General features: G+C 44.1%; 2 protein-coding genes across 2 annotated transcripts in view; both read right to left on the minus strand.

Annotated features, from left to right (window-relative positions):
• RIGI (RNA sensor RIG-I) overlaps positions 1-25,283 on the minus strand; it is an 818,172-nt gene that overhangs the window by 456,600 nt on the left and 336,289 nt on the right. Inside the window, exon 5 of the mRNA XM_086961483.1 lies at positions 5,047-5,160. Coding sequence (XP_086817609.1) covers positions 5,047-5,160 — 114 coding nt within the window. The remainder of the gene's footprint in view (positions 1-5,046; positions 5,161-25,283) is intronic.
• On the minus strand, positions 6,075-11,387 carry LOC147727395 (uncharacterized). Its single transcript, XM_086961484.1, has 4 exons — positions 10,981-11,387; positions 6,852-8,236; positions 6,543-6,758; positions 6,075-6,445 (listed from the first exon to the last, which is right to left on the minus strand). Exons 2-4 carry the CDS (start codon positions 7,287-7,289, stop codon positions 6,149-6,151), a joined length of 951 nt encoding a protein of 316 aa, XP_086817610.1. The 5' UTR covers positions 7,290-8,236; positions 10,981-11,387; the 3' UTR covers positions 6,075-6,148.

A 25,283-nucleotide genomic window follows, 5' to 3' on the forward strand; every position in this document is an offset into this window, starting at 1 on the left:
CTCCCCTAGATCACTGTCTACATCTGACTGAGGTGTAGCTGGTCTTGGTGTGGAAGGTGTAGGAATATTTGGCCTATTGTGAGGAATAGGAGAAGAGGGTGTGACTCTAGGACGAGGAGAAGCAGGAGGAGTTATATTCGTCCCCATTGTTCTCTTTTTTGAAGGAAGAGATTTATCTTCTGACTGTTCACTCTTTCTCTTCTTCGTGACCACTTTCCCAGTTTGTGGATCAATAAACAAGATCTTTTGTTTGGGATCTGTCTGTTGCTCCTGAATCGGCACCGAGGGTCCTGGTTCCGAGAGGTGCTTTTGTTTTCGATCGTCAGATCTTGTTGTTTTCGACACCGAATGTCTGCTCGATTCCGACTTTCTTGGTATCGAGTGTATCTTGGGCGATAAGTCATATTTATGTTTCGACATGGAATGTTTCGATACCGAGCTCTCCTTTGTATGTAGCCTCGGTGCCGAAGTCGATGTCGCCCTTTTCTCGGATCCGACATGGTGGGAGTCCGAGTGTTTCGGTTTCAGTTTCGGTTTCGTTGCCGGGCCCGAGGGCGGGGCGTCGGAAACTTTTTTCAGCGGTTTGACCGGGCCCGAGGGCGGGGTCGTTACCGCACGGGGTCGGTTTTTCGGTAAGGGGACGTCATCACTCACGGTTTGTTGCTCGATGAGTTCTTCAACCTCCGACTGGTCCCCTTCCGACCCCAACTGGTCCTCTTCTTCCTCGATTTGTTCGTCTCCGAACAGCTCCGGGATCGCTTCCGCCTGCATTCTGGAAACCTCGTGTCTTCGAGCTCGACGATTTCTAATCGTTAGCTTGGAGGAGAATGCTGCACAGGCTTCGCAGTCCCTGGATTCGTGTTCAGGCGATAGACAGAGGTTGCACACCTCGTGTAGGTCCTTGTGTGGGAACTTAGCACCACACGTTGGACATTTTTTGAATGGAGTCCTTTCCATGGACTCCGGGCTTGACTGCGTCGAGAAAGGCCTCCTGTTCTTCGACGTAGATCCAAGTTTTTCTCTTCTATTTTGAATTTGTAACGCGTCAGAATGGAAATGAACGCGTTCGATAACAATACCGTCGAATTGGAAAGGGAATACGCGCCGAAAAATCACTTTCTTCTGAAGTTGATCTGGAGCGTCTCGATCTTCATCCGAACCCGATGGCGGAAAAAAACAATCTAAGGATGGAGCCGATGCCCATGCGCACTACCAACCAAGGGAGGAGTCACCAAGATACAAAAGACTCTCCAAGAGAAAAACAAAGTGCAATCATCCGAGCCCAACACCAGATGGCGATCTATTCATAATGTACCATCTGCAGCCCATATGCCTCGAACAGTTATAATTCACTTAAATGATTACATTCACTTTTGTGCAATGTTTAGAGCGCTTCAGATTGCAGTTATTTAATAAAAACATAAGCGGAATATGGTCTTTTGCAAATGAAGGAATAATACTTTGTGTTTAGTAGATCCAACAATTGCACTGCAGGATTTTAACTCCTATACACATTTTCATTCACACAAGAATGGATGGAAATTGTACATAATTTATGGAGAGATATAATTAGGTGAGAAATTACATTATTCATAAAATTTTACTGACTTTATTGTGAGATGTCAGCTAAACCTATCGGGGTATTTCCTTATTAATAGCATACATTTTATGAATTTAAAGTTTATGATGTTGGTTTTAATCACTTTTATATGGGATTTATAACATTATGAAATTGGGAGTGCCTACGAAAGAGGAAATTGGGATCAGGGTGCAATATAAATGTCTAGTTAGGGTAAAAGGAAAAAATCTTTTTATAAAACTATTGTATTTATGGAATTTAGAATTGTTCAAAATGTTCATTTTTCCTTTTGGTGGAATTCTTCAACCGTCAAGTTAACAATATGATCAAATATTCAAGAAATGTACTTTATTGTGTGATTAAGAATAGAAAGGCGCCATTGGAAGTACATGAATATGAAATATAAATTGAATCCTTTGCTAACTTATCATATAATGGAATTATACATGGTGCTTATCTGGGTTACAATTAGGGTCACAAAAAAAGAAATATATCTGGTTGATGAAATCTGTGTCCCTAAAAATGGACTGTACATTTTTGTAAGCATAGGTTTTCAAGTTTGTTTGTCAAATGTTAGTTTTGTCTTCTGTAGTGTTTACAGTAGTAGTGTTTTTAACATTTACACTGTTATATTTTATGTATTTTTATCAGCCCTGAAGAAGTCCCAGTGCTTATGGGACAAAACACGTAGGCTGTGTTCACCTTAATTTCCACAAGAGAAAAATAAAGAATAATGCTTAGTCTGTGAATAAGAATTCTACTGTTTTATTTTGGAAGATAGTTTGAAAATACTGTTGGTTACTATGGTTTTATTCTTACTGCTCACATAGTGCTCCTTCTATATGAGTGTACATATATGTACTAATAATGACGTTTAAAGTCTCAGCATTCAGGAATGGTTGGCCATTCACATTCTAAAGTTCACCTGTCCCTAACTGCACAAGTCATCTGCTGCACTGGGAAACTTTCTGTACAAAGAAAACCGTCATGTCAACATCTCTAAAGATTAATGATTCCAAAGCACTTGGCCTAATTTTGGAGCCCTCCTACACACTGCCAAACACATTTGGGAGAGTCTCTCCCCTATAAAACATAAATGTATTCATCTGAGATGACACCTTATACATCAAAAGCTGAGCACAAGTCCCATCGAAACATAATCCAACAAAATGTCCTCCTCGTAGCTCCACCAAAATATGTGTATATGACCATAGAAACATTTCAAGCAACTCAACTTTCTAGTGACCAAAGAGAGTTGTTTGCACATAAGCATCCTGCTGCCAGTGATTTGATCTGCCCCTCATTACAAGCCACAAGAAGCTTTAAAATGGTTTGTGTTATAGACATTGGCATGAGTTGTGTTACTTCATATTACCTAGAAGGCCATAACAAATGTTAGACTTAGTAGCAACCCAGATGCATTGACTCCACTCCTTGCCAACAAATGACAAGAAGATTTAGAGAGAGACTACACACCTCTTGCAAGTCAAGTTGTCATGCTCCACAAATGCCTGTTGCTCTGCAACCATCCTGTATCATTGTCTTGTATGACTATTCTGTTAGTCACCTCTAACCCTAACTGACAGCTAGCTCTCCGGAGGGTTAACTTTTTGTATTAGAAGGTATTGATATTTGTTCAATACCATCTCTCTTTTTAAAATTGGATGCCCGCTCTCCAAGGCATGGTGCGGGTAAGAACAGAAACCTTCCATAATATAGGTATCTTGGGGGACTACATTTCAAGAACAGGTTTTTTAGTCACTTGCTCAGGTGTGATTTAGGCAGATATGACAGTAACCGAAGGTTGGTTATTTGCCTTTTCAGTCTTGACTTGGCCAATACCGCAATCCAGTTAATACTGTCATAATGGTGTTATTTTTCTGATCAATAGTTCTAGAGGTTCGTGAATTAGGAAAGCATTTGCCATTTACAATCCTGGCATATAGTGGAGTTATGAGATTCCCTAGCTAGTTTATCTGTAACAGGGATATGGACCATCAACATTATGGCTACCACAGGAGGTTGTACTTCCTTTAAGGTGCAAGAGACATGCATTGCTTAAATGTCTGGCCACTAAGACCAGCAAATAAGTAACTTTCTGTTGGGGAACAATAATACGGAGACACTAATATTGACTGTTGTCTTTGCAGCAAATACTTTTGGTTTTCTCAAGTTCTCAGAATTGTCATGTGTAAGACAGTGTGAGGTGCCAGCTTCCCGATTAAGCACCCAGATATATCACAAGGAGGTGCCCTCTGTAAGAGAGCCCACTAGACTACATATGTTGGCACTTTGCATGGTGGGGATATGGTGAAATGTTTGCTAGCCATTTAACTATCTTGAGTTTCTTCATTATGTAGTATAACATAATAATTGAAAAGAGGAGGCAGGAAGTAGTCGACATAAAATAAAAACTGGTGACAAAGGGCCCGATTACTAAACCATTCCTTGCCCTTGTATCACCCAAGGAAAAGCAAGGCAACGCAATAGCTTAAGTGAGATTTGCTAAGACACGTAAAGCCACCTTGCACTTAGTAAATCCAGAGTAACACAAGGTAGCACAAATTGCCGCCTTGCATTACTCTGACTTGGGAAGGCGTTTCATTGATGGAGCATGAGTTTCTGCATATAAAAGATAGGACAGTCCTATTTTATTATGTGCTGAGACTCCACATTTGTAAAGATACTGCTAGCAAAATACCTTTGTGCATAGCCATCGTAAACTTATACAAAAGAGTACGTTTGTCTTTGTGAAACAGGCCCACAGTTCTTAGGATCTGTCTATTGTGACAATAAACGATTGCAGAAGTAAGACAGCCAGAAAAATAAGCATTTAAAGGATGTAAATATGGTCCTTTCGCTCACAATTTAAGCGGATTGTCCCAGTTGTGACAGTGATTAGAAGGTAGCCTGATAAACTCATTGCATGTCAAATAACAATTCATGTCCCAAAAAATGAAAACAGTAATTTATACATATATTGGCTATGGCCCTCAGAGGGGTAGATCATGTTTATTACATCTGTTAAAAACAATGCACAGTATTTCGTAATTTAACAGGTGTGATAAATAACAGCTATGACACATTTAGACCTCAAAATTGGAGCATACCCTGGCACTGCATGACGTGCTGCCAGGCATTTTCGACATCTTAGTTTTTGACAGGTTTGACCTGACAAAATCTATCAGGGGAAACATTCTAAGGTGGTCTTCATCTCACCTAGTAACTATCATGTGCAATACATCTCACACTGCTTCCAATTGTTATCCCTACACAAACAGGCATAAATGCACAATGGACTTCAGTTTCAGATTTTTACTGTATAATGCACCAATATGTGAACTTCAACATTTAAGAAAAGATAAAAAAGAGGGAGGAAAAACAAAACAGTGAGTGAAATAGTGTAGAACTTAAATCATTTTTTGCTAGAATGCAATTTTTAATTCATAGCTTTTATTGTCACAAACCTGAAGACAAACATTCTTTTTCTGGTTCCTCTGAGAATTGCAACATGCTGAAAGCACTTGTGTTTTCATCCATTTCACTTTCAGTATCCTCTCCGCTGGAATGCTCTCCATTGCCTATGTCAGAAAAAAAAATATTGTCATCATTTTTATTAACTCTTGAGTCCAAACTTTCAAACTGTTTTCTTTACAGAAAATTGCCTTTTTTCGGGAATCCTAAATAGTACTACGCCAGCTGTTTTTTAGGTGGTCCGCGTACCTTCTCGACAGGTGACACACAGTGTAACAAGAACTCTTTTAAATGGGGTCATTCATGGAATTAACTACCTTCAAATAACCAGTGAGAGTATCTGAGTAGCACATGTGCTTACTATGCAAGTAATGGTGCAGTTACATAAAAATAGTTGCAGGATAAGGCTGTGGGCCAGAGATTCAACTGTGGGTCTATGCAAATTAGATAGACACAGGTCCATGCTCATAGACTTATTCTGACTTTATAAGTAGTGATCAAATGTATCAAGTTATAAACACCATATTGATTAACTTTCCTCTATCATCTCAAGTCAAAGCGTTCCATAAAGATTTGTGCTTGTCACAGGGGCTGTAAACCAGACTATTCACCTCTATGGCCATGTTAGAAATGGCAAAAATGTTAAATACTGAAAACATTATGGAACAACAATTGGCAATACAAATCATGTTGGCTTTCGTGTACTGGAAATTGAGTCAAAGTGTGATAGCTTTACAGTGACCTATGGATCGACCCTGGAAAGGGGGAATGCTGAGTTGGGAGGGTGGGCTACGCTAAGGAACTGTGTAACTGTATGTACATTACGCCGGTCCGCACACAAGGATATTAATATGTGCAACTGCTATATGATGTATTGTATACCATGCAGAGAATGCTTTCAACTGACACTGTGGTATGTTTGTTGTTTATTGTCTGAAAATGATAAATAAAGTATTTTTTCTAAAGTGTGATAGCTAGATTATAAAAGTTTTTATTTAAAAAAAAATTGACTGTAGTTTCTTTTTATGAACAATGTAGACAAATGGTAGACAATGTGTGCAGTATTTTCTGTAAAGCTACATTTGCAGAAATAGCTCATGAAGAGGATGTTCTGAAATATTTGTAGTTAGGTGAGACTTTGGATATTTCTTGGATTTTTCCATTGCAGAAAACAATTTCACATTTTACAGGTAATTTATTTGCAAGTAAGTCTTCAAGTTTTTCTGTATTTGGTTCAATTAGCAAGAAGTTTAGTAAAATATCCGTATTTATGTCCATTGATTGTAAGGTGTCGCTTTCAAGTTGTCTCGTTGTAATTGTTAAGCTTGTTGCTTGTCTGTTTTCTAGTCCTACAATTTCGATTTGTAGAGTTTCTGGTGGTACCGCTGTCACCTGTTGATTACAATGAAAAATAAAAGTAAGAAAGTGTTACTATGTAAATTGTGGTCATGGTATGTGCACAGTATACACAGTATTTGTGGTTGGATACCTTTAGACGACTGATTCTTGTAGTATTTAATATGTTTTCTCCATTAAATTGGGAGACTGTAACATTTGACATTAGCAAATAATCTCCTAGTGAGAAATCTGGATGGGCAGCTTCTCTCCATAATGAAACTTTAATGGAATCTGTTGCGTCTTGTATTTTAATTGTTTTGACTTCTGTTGGTTGTCCATTGATATGTACCAAACGTGTGGGGCGGATCTGAAAGTAAGCAAACTATTAATTACATGTTGACTTTTGGTAATGAGTGCCATATGCAAATGTATTGAATAGTGTTGCATGAGTTACATTTACCTCTTGAACAATTCCAGCAACACTTAGAAGAGTTTTGATGGTTGAAATCTTTGCTGTTTTCAGTGGTGACATTGGTAGGGGTGGAGGACCTAATAGTTGCTCCGCTTGGTATTGCATATTAGGTGGTATTCTTAGTGGCGTTACTCTGCTTACCTTAGTTCGTTTTGTGATAACCATGGTGTTTATGTTTAGAATAAAATTCGAAATGAGAAGGCCATAGGATGGTTTAGTGTGACTGTATATTTCTTCATTGTAGCACGTCGCTTTTATTGCAGCTGTTGTGTCTGCAAGTGCCAGATGATAGAGTACTTTACTTTCACCTTTAGCATTTTTGTAATTTGTTTTTCTTGAGCATTTTATGACGTTGACTTTAACTTGCACTTGATTTGGATTATTTTCACTTTCTGTAGCATCAAGCAGGCTCAGCAAGGACAGCATCTGTAAGTGACAAAAGTAGCATTATTTTGGGCAATATTTTGTTTTCAGAATTAGTGCTGTAAGAAGTTTTTTGTATGTGTTGTACATTTGGACTGCATATAGATAATTAAAGAATGTATTGTTTATTGCGCAGTTTTGGTTTTGAAGACTGGAATGTGATAATGTTAGGTTACTGGTATCCACAATGGTTCAGGCTACGGTATTATGATTCAAGTATGCCAAAGTGTGGAAGTGATGTGTGTATGGACATTGGTCTAATATGGGTTGGCAGCCAGTAAGATTTTACTGCATACTTTGTGTATCTAAATAATATTACACAGAGGATCGTGATTTCATTGCTTCAGGTGTTTGTTTCCTAATGTCAATGTTAAAGTCACCAATGAAGGTATATTAGGTAATTGTGTGCTGAAAAGCTACATGTTGTAAGGTTGCTAGTAATGTTTGGACAGGTATTTTTTGTGGAGGATATAGAGGTAGGTTTAAAATGTTTTGTGTTGGTGGTTGAAGATAAAATATGTCAATGCTGTTCTGTAATGGGTTTATATATGAAATTATAGTAAGAGATATTCATTGGATACTGTTTTGTTGTTGGACTGTGTCAATAAAATAGTGTTACGTGTTGATATTTGGCAGGTAGTTGTCATGGTTACAATCTTGGAACATTAATAGTAAGTGTGCATTGAGCAAGCGTATTTTGAGGACAATTAGTAATGCATTTGTATTATATTGTCTCTATAGGATTGGACTAAATTGTGAAAAGAAGCAGACTTAGTTATTATAGGTGATTTTCTCTCATTCATGCCATATCAATTATACCATTTGGGTGAATCAGAATAGCGTGTACATGGACATTTTAATGTCCATTTGCTATATTCTGTATACAACATAGTCTAAATTGTGACATGTTGTACTGCTGAAGTACTGTTTCTAAGATATTGCTATGCTTCCTGTAGGAGAGTAGGGTCTGTAATCCTATGGTCACCCCCTATTTTTTTGCTTTTTGCTTCACTGGTTTACGACTTTCCCTGGCTGTGGGCCTGCTAATCAGACCCACAGCCTAGCTGTTCTCTCTCTAAATTGACAAGCATGTACCTTAGGTGCATTTACCAATTGGTACTGGGCCACCTTATCAGTCCCTGTATAGCATACCTTAGGTATCCAGGGCATAGGTGTACCCAGGGCCTAACAGGGGCTGCAGCATGTATTATGCCACCCCTGGCTGGCCGTCCAAATCTGACACAACTGGCTGCACGACAGCTGGGGCAAGGTGGTGTAATCACCCTTTGCTTTAGATATAGTATTCCTATATCTAACCCTAAAATGGACACATATATTCCTATCAGTCACTCCTATGGCAGGCCTTATCAATCCTGAAGGCAGAGTGCTTGGAATTATGTGAGATAGTGCTCTGGCATGAGCTGAGCCCGTTTGCAGCTTGCGGAACCAAGTCCTAATAGCTGTTCCATGATAACGCTATACCATATACTCTTAAGTGCATTATGAACCTCGCGGTCAAATGCTAACTTTGGCATAGCATTATCAAAACATGTCGAGTAAGGTGTCATACGAATTGGAATACTAACCCCTCGCCAATTCTGGCGACAGGGTTAGCATTCCACCCATGTAGAGGGACACGACATGTGTGTAACTGTGAACCCCGGTTAAAGTTAACTCGAGCCTCAGCATCACAAAATGGATGCTGCCACCACAGACACAAGTCTGACCTCCTGCTGCTGGGAGTCCTTCCAGCGAGGGAGGCTTGGACAAAGGGTTTCCTGCCTTGGGAGGTGTTAGCACCACCCCAGACAGGATTTTGTGTATTAGGTAGGGCATGACTCAAAGGAATGAGACATGCCTGGGGCACACAAGGTGTCCCTGTGCATATGCCGATCTAAACCAGTTCCTGGGGCACTCCAGCCCCAGAGCTGGCGCAAGACCGGACAAAGGAAAGGGGGTGTAACCACCCATCTTCCTGGTCCCACCCAGAGGAGGGACCTAGTCGTAGTGCAGCCCCCTTTAGCAGGATAAAGGTAGGAGCTGGTCCCATTCCAACTCAGATTAATCTTGACAACTTCCACGAAGAAACTCTTGACCTCCGACCTCCTGATTCCAGAAGACTGAAGAATCTCCCCTATGGTCAGGGAGTGACCATCCTGCTTCGCAGGCACCATCAAGCTCCTGTGAAGTTTGCTGCAGAGTCCTTCCATCCCGGAATCCGACGACCCAGCTCGACAAGACCCAGACCTCCAGACCTCTCTGACCTCTACCCACATCCACAGCACAGCTGGGACCCGTGGGTGCGACGAGCAACGTGGAGACGGCCGTCTTGAGAAACCTGCACAGCGCTTCCAGGACGTCCACCGAGGGATCCTCGAGTGAGTGTTTGGGGTCTGAGAAGTCCCACATCGACGCAGCTCCTGCACCAAAGACCAGCCCCCCAGCATCCACGAGATCTGCGTGGGGCCCTTTTGCCTGGTTGCTGCTTGTCCTGTTGTCTGGTCACTTGCCGGCTGGCTCGTGACCTCTGAGACGACGATCCGACGAAACCAACACTGCTGGTCTGGTCCCCCAGACTGACCCTTGCTTCCCTGTGATCGAGAAGCACCCCGGACCCTCCTGGTCCGCACCAGACGCCATCTTTGTTCCACCGCATGGCTTGCATTAGCCAAGGCCTGTTGTCCAGATCAACGATCCGACACCGCCATCAGCACAGACTACGTGGGACAGCGCGTGCCTCCAGCCTGGTCATGAAGAGCAGCTCCTGGTCCGCGCAGCTACAGAGAGAAGCGACCCTTCCCTCACCTGACTGCGGCAACAGCATCTGGTTCCCTCCTGGTTCCAGCACCGTCACTGGCTAGTGACCGAGACTCGGTCCCCTTACCTTTCAGGACTCCTTCTTCTAAGTTCCACCCTTGGAACCACCGGACTCCTCCATCTGGCTGCCTGCCAGCAACTTCTTGTTTCAGGCATCACCAGGATCAACGAAGCAAACCCGACGCAACTTCAGCCCTATGCACCCGCAGCCTGTGGGTTAGGTAACTAAAGCTTCTAGGTGCTGAAGCCTGTGTACACTATCCTAGTGTCCAGGTCCACTGTTGTTTTCCCTCCATCCAGCCGGGTTCGTCCGGAATCCGTAACTTTCTAAACTGTAAGATCCATAGACGTTGGTACGCATCCCGCGTGAGAGTTCACACTCTGCACATGAGCCCTGTGGGCCTCCTGCTCCTTACTTACCTAGTTTGTAGCGTAGTCCCAGCGGTCCTCCAGCCTCTGGATCTCCTTACAGTACTTTCCTTCCTCGCATTCCATTGTTTTGAGTATACTGTTTGTCGTGCCCCTAAGGCGCACTTGTAAATATTGTGCGAACTCGTATTTCCTTTTGAGTATTGTCATGTGCTTAGCCCTCTGACCTCATAAAGAGTTCAGAGGTGTATGTTAGTTAATAAATATCTGTTTATTTTCATAACAACCTGTGTGGTGTCCTTTCACTTGGTATTCAAGGGGTAATATGTGGTAAAACAGCTGGCTTCACATGCCATTCAGTTTAGCCTAAAGACTGCTTTTGTCCACGCTACTAGGATAGCTGGTCTATAAGGTTGACTTACAACCAATCACCATAAGGGTTGTTTGGACTGATACAAGGTGATCACTAGAACTAGTGAACATCATATATCAGGCCAACTTCTCACACTTCCCACAACACAAACACCCTTGCACTTTGGTGGAAGATTGTCTGCTTTGGTGCATGGCAGCCAAAATAGCGCCAGAGCAGGGGAGAGCAAAAAAGTGCCACAACTTAGTAGATATGGTGCTGTTCTGCTCTCACCCTTATACACACCACAGCAACTGTATTTGCTGTGTTTTATGAGTTCTACATAAACATGGGCCTATATGTGGCAGTGACTATATTTTGCAGGTTGAATGGTGGCTGTCTGATGATGGGTGATTTTTATAATGGACAGAAAATGATGGCCTTGAAAATGCTTGAACGCAGTATCACTTGCATGGTGGGCAATTTCTGCTGTACACCAGAGTGTTTCAAGCGGCCACTCTTATATAGAAGATAGACCGCAGGACCTAGCTATATTCCCTGAGTTCATTTCATTGCGGAATCTTGGGCATCCACTGATCTCACTGTATAGGGAGATCTGTACAATATGTCCAACTGTAGCATTAACAATAGAATGTCAATGGTACCATGATGGAAGTACTGAGCTGAGTGACAGTGAGTGGGATAAGGACCTCATGAACACTAAAATTCGTCCCCAGTAAGACCAAATGTTGCCTTGCACCATTTAAATTTCTGCACGGAGTGCACTTCAGGCAAGTGTTTCTTCATGAGTTATTCCTGTCCTGTTTAGGCGTATGCCCCCCAATGGGCATTTGACAAGGCTGATTTTATCTATTTGATCTTTTAAAGTAGTAGAGTTATTTGGGGAATAAGTGGTGACCCAGTTAAAAAGAGTGGTGGGAAAGTTAATTGCCTCAACCTTCAAAACACTATATTCTAGTATTGTACCCAAAGAAAATATACTATAAATTTGCAACATTTGCCTTGTAGTCAGCAAAAAGAAGAGTGGTAAACACTTGTTTTGTGATAAGGGACCAAGCATCGATACCTCAAAAGAGTTTTGGGTGATAGGACAATTGCTGTAGAGAACCGTATGCGTGGAGTTTGTACTGTTGAGAAGCTTGATGAGGATTTGGGAAGCCGGAAAGAGTTTGTAAGAAAGGTGTTGAATTATGAAATCCTGTAATCCAAGATCAGTTTATATTAGGGTATATGTTGTTTTATCTGCATGGGCCCGATTCACAGAACTAACTTAAGACAAAATCCTAAACTTACTACCATTTTGGTATTCACAGAAGGCAATTACTCATTTTGGTATTCACAGAAGGCACTTACTCATTTCGGTATTCACAGAAGGCACTTACTCATTTCGGTATTCACAGAAGTTAGGAGTCCTAACTTTAGGACTCCTAAATGCCTTCTGTGAATACCGAAAGTCTTAAAGTTAGGATTTTTCTCAATCTAGGAGTAGTAAAGTTAGGACTTTTTATGAGTAAGTGACTTCTGTGAATACCAACATGAGTAAGTGCCTTCTGTGAATACCAAAATGGTAGTAAGTTTATGATTTTGTCTTAAGTTAGTTATGTGAATCGCGCCCCATGTGTTTTAGGGATATGTTCAACATGAAAACCTTATTGTGGCACTGCAGAAATTGTGAGATAATTCTGTGCCCTGCTGGGAAACATCGTGACGAAAAGATATGCTTCCATTGGTATTTTTTGACCTACATATTTATTTTATATTATTATGCATGTATTCAACTCATAAAGCACATGAATACTGAAAGGCATCTTGGCACCACTGCAGCTTACATGACTCCTTCAGAGCTTAAACTATAATGTTTTGAGTTTCCTCATAAGTTCTATCTGAAGTTCTAGCTGAGTAGGAAGTCATCAAAGTTCCAGTGGTAGAGTATTCCATGCAGTAGCCACTAACCGCCCGATTCATCAAACAAAATTGCACTCGCAAAGGGCCAGATTCTGAGAATCTCGCCCTTTGCGAGTGCGATTTTTGCATTTGGGATTCAGCATCCCAAATGTAAAAATCGCTATTTGCGATCTCGCAATTTTGCGAGGAATTACATTTAAGGAATCTCTATTTGAGATTCCTTAAATGCAATTCATCATCGAATTTTATTTTGCGAATTCGCAATTTCTGGCCGAAATTTACAGCGAGGTCTGACCTCGTGGTAAATTGCGAAAACTCAGAAAAATGCATTTAAATGCATTTTTCTGAGATGCATGTTACACACACACATGTCCTTTGGACATGTGTGTGTGCAACACATGTGTAAAATTTCATTTGAGGGGTGCTACAGGGTGTCCTTTGGACACCCCTGGCACCCTTCAAATTGCTATCTTATTTGCGATTAGCAAATTGCTAATCGCAAATAAGGAATACTCCCCATTCATTCCTATGGGCCTTTTGGCCCATAGGAATGAATGGTGAGTTATTCCTTATTTGCGATTAGCAATTTGCTAATCGCAAATAAGGAATATGTAGGAATCGCATTTCTTTATGCAATTTCTACATGAATCCCGTTTTGCGAGACCTTAATAGCGATTCGCTATGAATCGCTATTAGGGGCTCGCAAAACGGGAGAATGATGAATCAGGCTGTAAGAAGTCAAAAGCCCTACTACCCTGATGGTATTTCCAAATCGCTGGAACCTTAAAAAGTTTTTCCATAAGGGCACTAAGTCCTTGTAGGCATGTACCTGGAAAAAAACTGTTTGATGAACAGGAACCTCTATCATGGAGGATTTTTAAACAAATGCACAGGCATTCAATTGTGTGCACATAGGCACAGGTTGCCAGCTACTGCTAGGACGATAAGATACATAGGTTTTTCGTGGAGAAAAGATAAGATATTCCTTAAAATGCCAAGGTGGTAAAATCAGGCAGCAGCCACCTTAACAACCTGTGTTCTGAAGGGCAGCTAAACATTGAACACTGCCTCCAGATTTCTGACAGCCATAGTAAGGTTATCCTTGGGTTATCTTTTTGACAACCAACCCAAACAATAGATGAAGGGAGGACTGCCCAGTACCATTACCTTTTTCCTTCTGAGTTTAGCTTCAGGAGTTTTCTAGACATCCAGCCAGCCACTAAGGCCCAGTTGAACATTTTTTGGGCCATATTAGTGTTTTCATTCAACCCGAGAATCAACAAATGACCGTAGGCATAACACATACAGGAAAGATGGAACATTCTAATGAGGTTAGAAAGTGAAGCCATATACAGGTTAAATAAAGTAGAATTCGATGAGGGGCACAGAGAAACTACACAAATACTTTAGTGGCAGATGACAAGAATCTGGTAACAGTCCATTAAAAAGGGACACATCCATCCCAGTTCTTGTTCTCAGGCTCCAACCTCCTGTAACCTCCCTAGCAACGTGCAACACACAGTGGCAGAAGCCCACTGAGAGATCCAGGAGAATCAGAGCAGCCACACTTCCTTGATTAAAACACACCTGTAGCTCAAATTGTGGGCTACCAATGCCACTTCCCGCTGTGCTATGCCCTTAACCCTATTTGAACTGAGGGAAGGATGGAGTTGTCGGAAGGCGCTAGGTGGCGCACTGGCGAATGGCCGCTGCTGAGTGAGGCTCTCGCCGCCTGGCGACCGATATCCTGCATTTCTCCTCCAAATATGCATCCCCAGTGGCCCCCAACGGCAGCATTTGCTCAGGAAGACCCACGGACCTGGCCCTGCGAGCCCTAGCCTGATTGGAGCAGCGATCCTGCTGTAATCCGCCCAACAATTTGGAGCGGTATCTAGCTGCGGAGCCCGCTCTGCTTGCCTGCAGGCAGGAACATCACAGCGAGGCCGCGACGTTGTAGGAGGAGCCGGGCCTAGCGCGAAATGGCCTAACACCTGGACCACCCTAGCTGACTTGTGTCGTGTCCCGGGGGTCGGCGGCCGCTGCCGCGTCATCTGTGAGACCCCCCCCCCGGGCCCAGCGGAGTATCGCGGAGGAGACAGAGCACTCCAGGACTACAGGTAGGCGGGGGGGTACTTAAAGTCCCCGCAAATCCTCCGGGCCTTCTAACACCACTGCTGGCCAGGGGCTGGTGGGCGGCCTCCCCCCCTTCTTCCTCTGCCTCTCTGCACCACGCGGGCCCCGCTGTGGGCGCTGTGCACCGCGCACAAGAACTGTGAAGCTCATCTAACTAGATTTCCCCTGAGCCCCTCGGTGCGACTGGAGCGGCCCTCAGGCCCTTAGACGCCACTGCTCCTCACCGCTACCGGCACGAGGCGAGCATCTGCTTGACTACATGCATGCCCCATAGCACCATACTACAGACTTGTGGACTTCCTAATTGAGGTGCACGAGAGAGACCCCTATTGCAGTGTAAGAGGCATTGCTTGTACCTAGGTCCCCATTGCTGCACCTGTTGCAGCGCCGAGCACGGCGGGGCCTGCCTGGACCTATCTGCAGCAGACTGTTTAACCCATTGCCCAAAGGCATCGTAGATCGGAGGCCTCGCGGGCACCGCCATAGCTGATCGGACATCAGCCCCGCACATCGCCTTTCAGACGCTGCACACTGGGCCAGGCTAGACACCACCATGGGCAAGACTGATGCGCGTCAACCCAAGATCACTTTTGATGCCCAATCGAACACTACTGAGCCGGCTGGCACCGCGGCGGACAACCTCTGGAGATGTAGGATATCTTACGGGAGGTGCGACAGGGATTTGCAACGATAGCGGGTAAAGTCGAAAGGATGTCCTCCCGCATGGACGCTATCGTCCATAAAATGGATGTTCACGAGGAGCGCCTAGCGGAAGCGGAGCGACGCATACCGGACTCGGACGACGTGACGGCCAGGCACACTTCGCAACTATCTCGTATGGATAATTTACTCCGAGTTATAGCCTCCAAGAATGAGGATTTAGAAGCGAGAAGCCGACGAAACAACATACGTATTATAGGTATTCCAGAGTCAACGAACACTGGTTGCATGGAGGAATATGTTGAGAAGTTGCTGCTGGCTGCGGTTGGATCGGAAGCTTTTTCCCCCCAATTCATTGTTGAACGTGCACATAGGTCGCTGGCCCCTAGGACCAAGCCGGGCACCGCACCAAGGCCTATAATTGCCAGACTTCTGAACTATAGGGACCGGGATGTTGCACAACGGGCTGCTCGCGGCAAACAGTCACTGTCCTATGAGGGCAACTCCTTCACTATGGTCCCAGATTTTACACCCCTGGTTCAGGAGGAACGACGAAAATTTCTTGATGTCAAGGCAAAGCTACGCAAGGCCCAAATTGACTATGCTCTCCTTTACCCGGCACAACTACGAGTCACCCATCAAGGTCGACAGTGCTTCTTCACAAAGCTGCAACAAGTGGAAGAGTTTCTTAAACATCTGCGACAAACAGTTCGACCTGCGGAGGGCGAAGACGGGGGACGCCAATCGCCTATGGAGGGTGCAGATGGAGACGAACAGTAAGATGCCCTGATCTATGCTTGGTCTAACCTCATCACTGGCTCCTGTGAGGACAGTCATTCTAGATTGAGACTTCCGCTGTTTGAAATATATGCTATTATGTATGGGGATCCCTCTGGGCTGCTTGCAGATACCTCGCCGGGCCCCCCACAAACCCGCTGGAGTTGCAGGTTTTTCTGCTTAGGCTCCGAGGGTGCGAAGTGGTTCGTGATGCTGCCTAGATGACCCCCAAAAGATGTTCCCCCCCAAATACCTTGCCACAAGAGAGGGCAAGGCTTCTTCTTAGTCTTGGTTGTACTAAAGGGGAAGGGAGGGAAGGGAGGGTGTCCTATACTGGCGAGTTGGGGTTGCTTCAGTGGGAGGAGGGAGGGACTTGGGGAGAGTATGGGTTGTTCACTGTTTGGGTTCCGCTATACCTGAGTGATTTTGACACACGGAAATGTTTCTTGTACTTCCAGTCGATTGGTACACACTTATCACACAGTATGTCAGCACCTGTACTCTTTTCACGGTCACATGGCTAACAGTTCAGACACAAAATTGAATGTTCTTACGTGGAATGTCAGGGGGCTTGGAGACCCTAGGAAAAAAAGGCAAATATTGGCATACCTGGATAGGCACCACATTCACATAGCAATGTTGCCAGAAACGCAATTCTCGCCTCATAAACCCACCACCTTTGCTTCCCGCTGGGCTGCAAACCGTACATTCTCCTCATGCTCCACGTATGCTAGGGAAACTGCAATATTAATCAAGAAACAAATCCTCTTTCACTTGGTAGGGTCATCTAGCGATGACCAGGGACGATATTGCATGATGTGGGGACGCCTGGGTATGTAATCGGTTACATTGGTGTGTTGCTATGGGCCGAATATAGACGCCCCAGACTTTTTTTCTTCCCTCTGGGAGGAAGTGCGCCGCGTCAGGTCAACTCATATTATATGGGGGGGAGACTTCAATGTCACATATGCACCAACCTTGGACAGTTCACATCCTGCCCCACATCATTGTACTAGGGCTAGCTTAATGCTCAACAACATCATAGTGGATAACCAACTAATAGACGCTTGGAGACACATGCATCCCACAGAAATGGAAGGCACATGCTTTACGGCTTATGCTGCCACGTGGGCAGGAATAGATTTTTGGCTGGTCTTTCGAGGACTTGGCCCTACACTGTGCACAGCGCGTCACCTAGCACGGACGTACTCTGACCATGCCCCTGTATGGATTGCTTTCTCATATGCCGACTTCAACTTGCCGCCCAGCGCATGGCGACTCAATGCGCGCAAGCTCACAGACATAGTCTTCCAGGAGGAACTACGTGAGGAAATACAGGACTTTTTTGCACAAAACAAGGGGTCGGTTCAGAGTGTTGAAACAATCTGAGAGGCCTTTAAAGTTACTATTCGGGGGTTCTGCATCTCAAAGGGTTCTGGAGTCCTTAAAGATATCCTTAACACAAAGTCTAGATTGGAACGCGAACTGCAGGCATTGTAAGCCACGCTGATGCGCACACCGGATGGGGAAACACAAGAGAAGTTTAGGTCCACGCTCAATGAATACATGGAGGAGACACAGAGCGAAATGCGTTTCAGGGGCAAACAGTGACGGGCCCGACGCTACGGTGAGGGGGAGCGCCCTGGCAAAGCATTGGCGGACGTGATACGACGTCCACCTCACTCTAACTATGTGCTGGAAATAGAAGGTCCAGACGGAACGCGCCACTGCGACACTGCGAGCATCCTTGATGACTTCACCAGCCACTATGAGGTTCTCTACACCTCCTCTGGCTCACCAAGCTTGGACCTGGACGATTACCTGGCGACGTGACACTCGGTTGGCTAAGCGATGCACACCGTGCATTTCTCTGTGCACCCTTTGTCCTGGACGTGCTGCGCGAGGCCATAATGGGCCTCCAGTTGGGAAAAGCCACCGGGGTGGACGGACTACCCGTCGAATTTTATAAAACGTATATTGATTTGCTGGCCCCAATCCTCCGTGAAGTATATGAGGAAGCATTGGACGTGGGGTCTCTCCCTGTCTCCATGAGGGAAGCGATTATCATCTCATTACTAAAACCGGACAAACCGGCTCACTTGTGTGGGTCGTTCCGGCCACTTTCCCTCCTCAACTGTGACGCTAAGATTCTAGCTAAACTCCTTGCCAACCGAGTTAGCCTTCTGTTAGAACATCTGATCTTACGGGACCAATCCAGATTCGTCCCCTGTAGGTCAACCTCTCATAATCTGCGGACTCTCTTTACATTGATGCATAATGTTGCCCCCGATTTGCCGTTAGCGGCAATTTTTCTAGACGCAACAAAAGCCTTTGACTCTCTCGAGTGGACATACCTCCTCGGAATAATGAAGCGTATGGGCTTCCCCCCCTTATTCTTGTCCTGGATACACCTTTTATACCATCAGCCAGGAGCTAAAGTGCTGATCAATGGACAACTGTCCCAGAAATTTTTGATTACCAGAGGCAGACGTAAGGGGTCCCCACTATCTTCGCTCTTGTTTGCTCTCGCGACTGAACCACTAGTGGCACGACTGCGACAGCGCTATAATGCCCTAGCCGTGCAATGCAATATGAGACAGATACTAATTTCAATGTATGCGGATGACATTACCCTATACATCCGAGATCCGCAAAATAACTTAAATGCCATTCTGAGGGAGTTCGTAACCTTTGGTCATCTGTCCGGCGTCCAAATTAATTGGGGAAAGTCCTGTTTCTTCCCGCTCACTGAGGCAGTGACACGTTTTTCCACTGGACTATCCATTGGAATGGTGTGAGGAGGACTTGCGATATCTGGGAATCAAGATCACCAAAAACAAACTTATGCGGCTATGGAGTGGCACTGTCGAGTATCACTGATAGGATTGACCGCTGGATAACGCTCCCGATATCTATGGCAGGAAGAGCGTCCTTGATCAAGATGGTGATCCTGCCTCAACTACTGTATCTGTTTTTAAATATTCCATATTCTCCTGGGAGACATTTCTTTGCATCCCTCCAGTCGGAGATGTGCAGATTGGTGAGGGGAGGCAAACGTGCCAGACTAAAATGGTCAGTCCTCACAAGACCTTATGCGACAGGTGGATTCGGCATTCCAGATTTTGAGCTCTATTACATTTGCGCACAGGCACACTATCTGTATTTTTGGATCAGGCAGCCTAGATACATGCCGCAACTTGCGGCTGAGCACTGGCTGTTACACCCTATACCGGTGGAGGGAGCAGTGTATCTGACTTTAAATGCTCGTGAACGCACTCACACCACTGTTAATGCTACGATCTCAGCATGGCAAAGGCTTACAAATCTCTCTGAGCTTCCCTTTTTCTACTCTCCCTTACTCCCCTTAGTTTATCATCCAGACATGCCACTGTTACATGAGGCCATTTTCCACAAGCTACAGCTGCGTGCGTCCGTCACAACATGGGGGAACCTATACATAAATGGCACATTCCGGGACTTGGCTGATATGTTTAAAGACACGCGATGCACTCCATTGGACAATTTCTTGTATATTCGACTCAAGCAAGGTATGAAGGCCCTTCATACTGACTTTCCTGCTGAACCCCCAGTACTCCCTCCATTGCAGGCATTACTGCAACAATCTTCACCCAAGAGACTAGTCTCGATACTTTATAGGATTACACACACTAGACCCACCTCGGCAGATGCACCGGCACGAGCGAAGTGGGAGAAGGACATAGGTACATCCAAAACAGACGAGCAACGGGAATATTGCTGCTCGCAAACTGAGCGCGTATCTGCGAGTAGCAGACTCCGGATAATACATTATAAATACTTGCACAGGCTATACTGCACTCCGGCCAGCATGCATAGACACCAGTTACGCGATACAGATAGATGCGATAGATGTCACACACCACGGGCTGATTTCTTACATTTATCCTGGGAATGACCAGCTATACACGAATACTGGAGACATGTCCTTTCAGCTCTCACTCAGATGACCAAGGTACACATCGAGGCTACGCCTCTGGTAGCTCTGCTGAGTTATGCTCAAACAGTTCCGATGGCACACCGCAGATACATATCGCTAGCATTATTAATAGCTAAAGGCCGCATAGCCTGCAGATGGGGCAGGGGCAGGGCACCCAAATTTAAGGACTGGCTCACAGACATGATTTACTGCCAGGAGCAATCCACCCTCTATGCAGAACTTCTACCTAGCAATTCTCGACCTAGGGATATATGGGCACCACTCATGTCTTATTTGGCATCGCACTCCACAGATGACGGCCACCCACATACCAATGCAGAAAGGATTATGTAGTTTTCCCATGCTACTATGCACCCTGGACGTCATCTCCTGCTAGCGCTAATTGACTGATAAAGTATATGTTTCAATGCACCCCAGAGACACCTGTTGTGACCTGTCTGGGCTCCTTGACATACCTCTTTTATCCTCCCATGTGGATTTAGACTATATCTGCATATGCCATGCAATGTTGTTAACTGATTTGAGCTGTACCACCTATTATCAGATAATCAACAGTTTATACGTCTGTGATGTACAATGCATTTCTGTGATCCTCGCTATTTTTTACCTTCCGCGAGTTCCATAGCGCCCACAGCTGACTATTATATAGACAAATGTTAAAACGTGGCCGGCCCGTAGTGGTTGTAGGCCGCTTGCTGTGTTAAACTGCTTTACCCGATATTGCTAAAAACTGTTGCATATTAAACTCGTTAGCACTGCCGGCCAAGAAATGGTTGTAGGCGTAGAGCTGTGTGGATGCTTTCACTCACCAATAAAATCTTTATAAAATAAATAAATAAATAAAAAATGATGGAGTTGTCAGCAATAAGCTTTGACAACTGGAGGTTCACTTCTTTTTCAGCATGACTGGTAGAAGAGCAACAAGAGATGGGATGATAACTACTAAAACTGGAGCATCAAAAGAAGGCTTCCTCAAGAAAGGAACAGTGCAAGATCTCATCCAATCAGAGAAAGGGCAACAGTATTGAAGGGAAGTTCACCAAGTTACACAGAACTGGTGCCACCGCAGCTGTTATCATATGTAAATTATGAGTAGGGCAAGGATCTTCTGCATAGCCGAATATTTTATTAATTTCATAGTAAAATTTTTGCATTCCAGTGAAGAGGGAGTATTATCTAAACTCAGAGCATTGAGATTAAAAATGGATAATTCGGAAAGAATGGATGGGTAAATGGAAATTATTTTGTCCCAAAAGAAAGCAAACATAGATTTGCAGAGTCTGAGAGAAGGTAAGACAAACTGTTGTGTAGTAACTGGTTTGGGAAGTTTTTTAACCAATCTAAACATTTTACCAGTGGCATTGCTAATAGTTAGCAGCTGAGTAGCATAGTGTTGAGAGCGTGCCAGCCTAATTTTCTTTTCAAATTATTACAAAACTGCTGAATATTGAGCTTTAGTCCCCGGCTGATAGCCATGGTGCCTTGAGCTTTGAAGACATTTTCATGCAGGTTTAGATGCAGCTAATGCAAGGTTATATACCACAGGGCAGAATATAGTTTGTGCAGAAGTCCAGAAATTAAATTGTTTATTATCAGTTGGAACATTGTAAGTGTGTTCGTTTTTGGGAAGGATGTGAGTCCTTCACAAGTAATACGCCTGCAACTCTAGTCTACTGGGAAACAAGTACCTATTGTAGGCTTTGACTCTTTCGAGGTAATGAGGCAGATCAGTCAAGCCATAATCAGAGGAGGGGGTAAGGGCTAGTACCTCAGACAGCAGACAAGACAATTTAACACCTAATCAATCACTGTCCAGTCAATATTTTACTTATATAAAGTAAAATACTTTATTATGCACACACCACTCAATACTACGCACTAATTTACAAATATATACATGATGACATGTGGAAATACCTACGCTGACACTCTCCTAGCAATTAACACCCCTTGGGAACCCTGGCATTTAAACCACAATACCCTACACATTTACTAGCCTCAAAATAATGAGGCACATTTATCAAAAAGCAGGCTCTTACTGGTTTGTCGGGGTGTCAACATATCGATAAAATCTGAAATATATCATAAAAAACACTGCAACATCATTAAAACTCCACTAAGGATGGCACTCTCTTACAGTGAGATTTAGTAAGGCATTTACTGATACTCCTATGGGGCACCCGGGACTCGATTTTCAAAATGGCTGAATGGGAGCCCAAACTTGTGCACCCCAAGATGGCTCTTCACCTAGCAGACACTGCTTGGATGCCGGTGCGCAAGCCGACAATTCTCTTTTTTCCAGAGTGGGGGATACAGCTGATTCAGCTCTCCTGCGAGAGCGCCAGTATGTGAATCACCCTAGAGCAGCCTCAAGGGACACCCATTTTTGGCCCTTTGACTCCCCAGGCCTAATGTCAATGCTCCCAGGTCTCTGGCCCTCTCTGGAAGCTTGGGGAATTAGAGCAAGAAGGTGCTCTTTTTTTGTTTCTGTTCGTCTTCTTGTGTTCTAGCTCAGCCCCTGAGGAGATGGGGCTTCTGTGGACAATTCTTAATCCAGGGGGGGGGGGGGGGGGGGGGGGGGCACATGAGCTCCTCCAAGCCATTCTTCTGCTGCGTTGATCTCCCGGAAAATGGGGCTCCGAGGGACAGTAGAAGCCAAATAATGTGGATCGCCACATGTGTCCGAGTCCACTTGGCCCACGGGAGACCAAACGTCTATTTTGGTTTTCATGAGCTGTGTTACACTGTTTTAAATGGGAGAGAGTTTGCTTTGCTTGAGGGGGCAGGCTCTAGCTTTAGTTTGCAGCGCTCTGGCCCTTAAAATGTTATATTTCTTTGGGACTTTGGGAGATTGCTTTTTCTGCATTTTAGTTCTGTTAGATTCAGCTTGGGCGTTGTTTCATGTGGCACCCTACAGCCCTCAAGGCAGACTATCCCACCGGGCACTTCTCCATCCCTTAACATGCTTCACCTCTTGCTGGGAATTAATGTGAAAGCAGATGTTGTGGACAGCGTCCGATGATGTCTTTCCTGTCCCTCAGAAAGTCTAAGGGGGCCAGCTCCACTTGCCCTGGGGAGATAAATCCACAGAGTCCAATACAATCTAAGTTCAAGGAGCTCCAACACCCCAGACAGGGGTTCGGTCTTTTTCAGGGTCATGAGAAATCGATTTTATCCCTTCCGCTCTCATTTTCTCTCTCGTGTACAGACGTTTTGATGTGGTGATGGACAAGTTCCAGATGGTAGGCACCTCAACCCAAAGCAGGGATAACACATCATCATACTACCTCTGTCCCAACCCTCCTGCACAACATTTTGGACATTTGAAGATTCCAAGTGATCTGCGGAAAGACCTATCGGACAGCAAGGATCTCTTTGACAGCCTTAAACCATGCCTGTAACTACCACAGCTGCCTGCCCGAGGCCACGTCTTTTCCTATTTCTTCACCTTGGGATAAGCCTTCCCAAGCCTCACGTTTTAGCACATGCAGATTTAATACCCATCCTTCCCTTCCCTAGGAGCAATTCAAATCATTGGCAAATGACACTATACATTTGGAAGGCCGCTGATCATCTAGCTGGCCAGCAGAGTGATAACCTTGGCCCTGTATGAAGAACAAAAACGTGCAATCTAATTAGGAGCAAAATGAAAAATCTTCAAATGCCAGGAAAAATGCAGATTTGGCAAAAGTAACATAGAATCTGCACCCACATGATCCTTGGTTACTTTAACACTGGTATGTCATCTGAGTCTCTAGACCTAATTATGACAAAACTACCTTTTGGTGCATATTTCGTCCATGATGTATAATTTTCAGTGAAGCACTAGAGACTTACACTTAGCTCTCAATAAGGCCTACATTAGGCTTACATTAGGTCAGTACCAATCCCTGAATGGCTCCTCCTCTTACAAGCTATCTGGGTGCAGATACTGGGCTGAGTAGACGATGGACTGACCTGCCTAACTCATACACGTTTACACACCTGTGATCACATATTCACGTGAAGTTAACCGACAGACCTTGTTAGAAAAGGCCAACATTGGTGGCATGCACTGCCAATTCATTTTAATAGAATTTATAGTAAAAGTCCAAAAACCGAGTAGTCCAAAAACAAAAATTCCACTTGGTTAAATAGATTAGAACCCATTTTCCTATAAACGTCATCATATCAAAGCTCACAATGAGAACCTTTGGTTACAGCATTAAGATTGGCAAATTTATTCTTGAGTGCAGGAAGAAAACAGGAGAGTTCAGACTCTGGTAAAGATTCCGACTAGATCAAATGGAAAACTAGTGCTAAGTGGTCCAAGCAAGTAACTGGCAGTTAACATAGATCGGTTACGAATTAATCAAAAACAAATAACAAATCCAAACAGTGTACTGCAGAATGGGTGCGCTCATTAACCAAATATGTTAGGGGCAAGGTAGCACATGATGATAATGAATTGTTAGGGGCAATCAAGGTGGATAAATCACCCCAGTTTATAAATCCAGTTTCAAATTAGTTATACATTTGGCAATAAAATCAGTGTTTTATCTTCTAACATTTAAAAGCAATGCATGCAATTGACTGGACATTGCAATATCTGCTAGCGCAAAAAGATCAGAGCAGCACATACTGAGGCTGCAGAAAAAGACAGTGCTAAATTAGAGATAAAGGGGCATATTATCAAGGAGGTTTATCTCCGCTTTTTTGGCTTTAAAAGCCAAGAAAGCGGAGATAAAATTATCTCCCTATTACCTAGCTGTCGCTAACACCAGTTAGCGACAGCTAGTAGGAGATAGCGACCATCATGGGCCCCGCTTTGTTTGTCAGTGATATTTATCACTAATGACATGCAAAGTGGGCGTGCCAAGATGTTAGCGACTGGAAACAGTCGCTAACATCGCTATCTCCTATTACCAACTTTTGGAGATATTCGCGCTAAGCTCGAATATCTCCAAAAGCTAACACCTGCCCCTGAGCAGTTCTTAGCCATGTTATCCAA

Source organism: Lissotriton vulgaris, chromosome 3_1, assembly GCF_964263255.1.
Source record: "Lissotriton vulgaris chromosome 3_1, aLisVul1.2, whole genome shotgun sequence".
NCBI classification, from domain to species: domain Eukaryota; kingdom Metazoa; phylum Chordata; class Amphibia; order Caudata; family Salamandridae; genus Lissotriton; species Lissotriton vulgaris.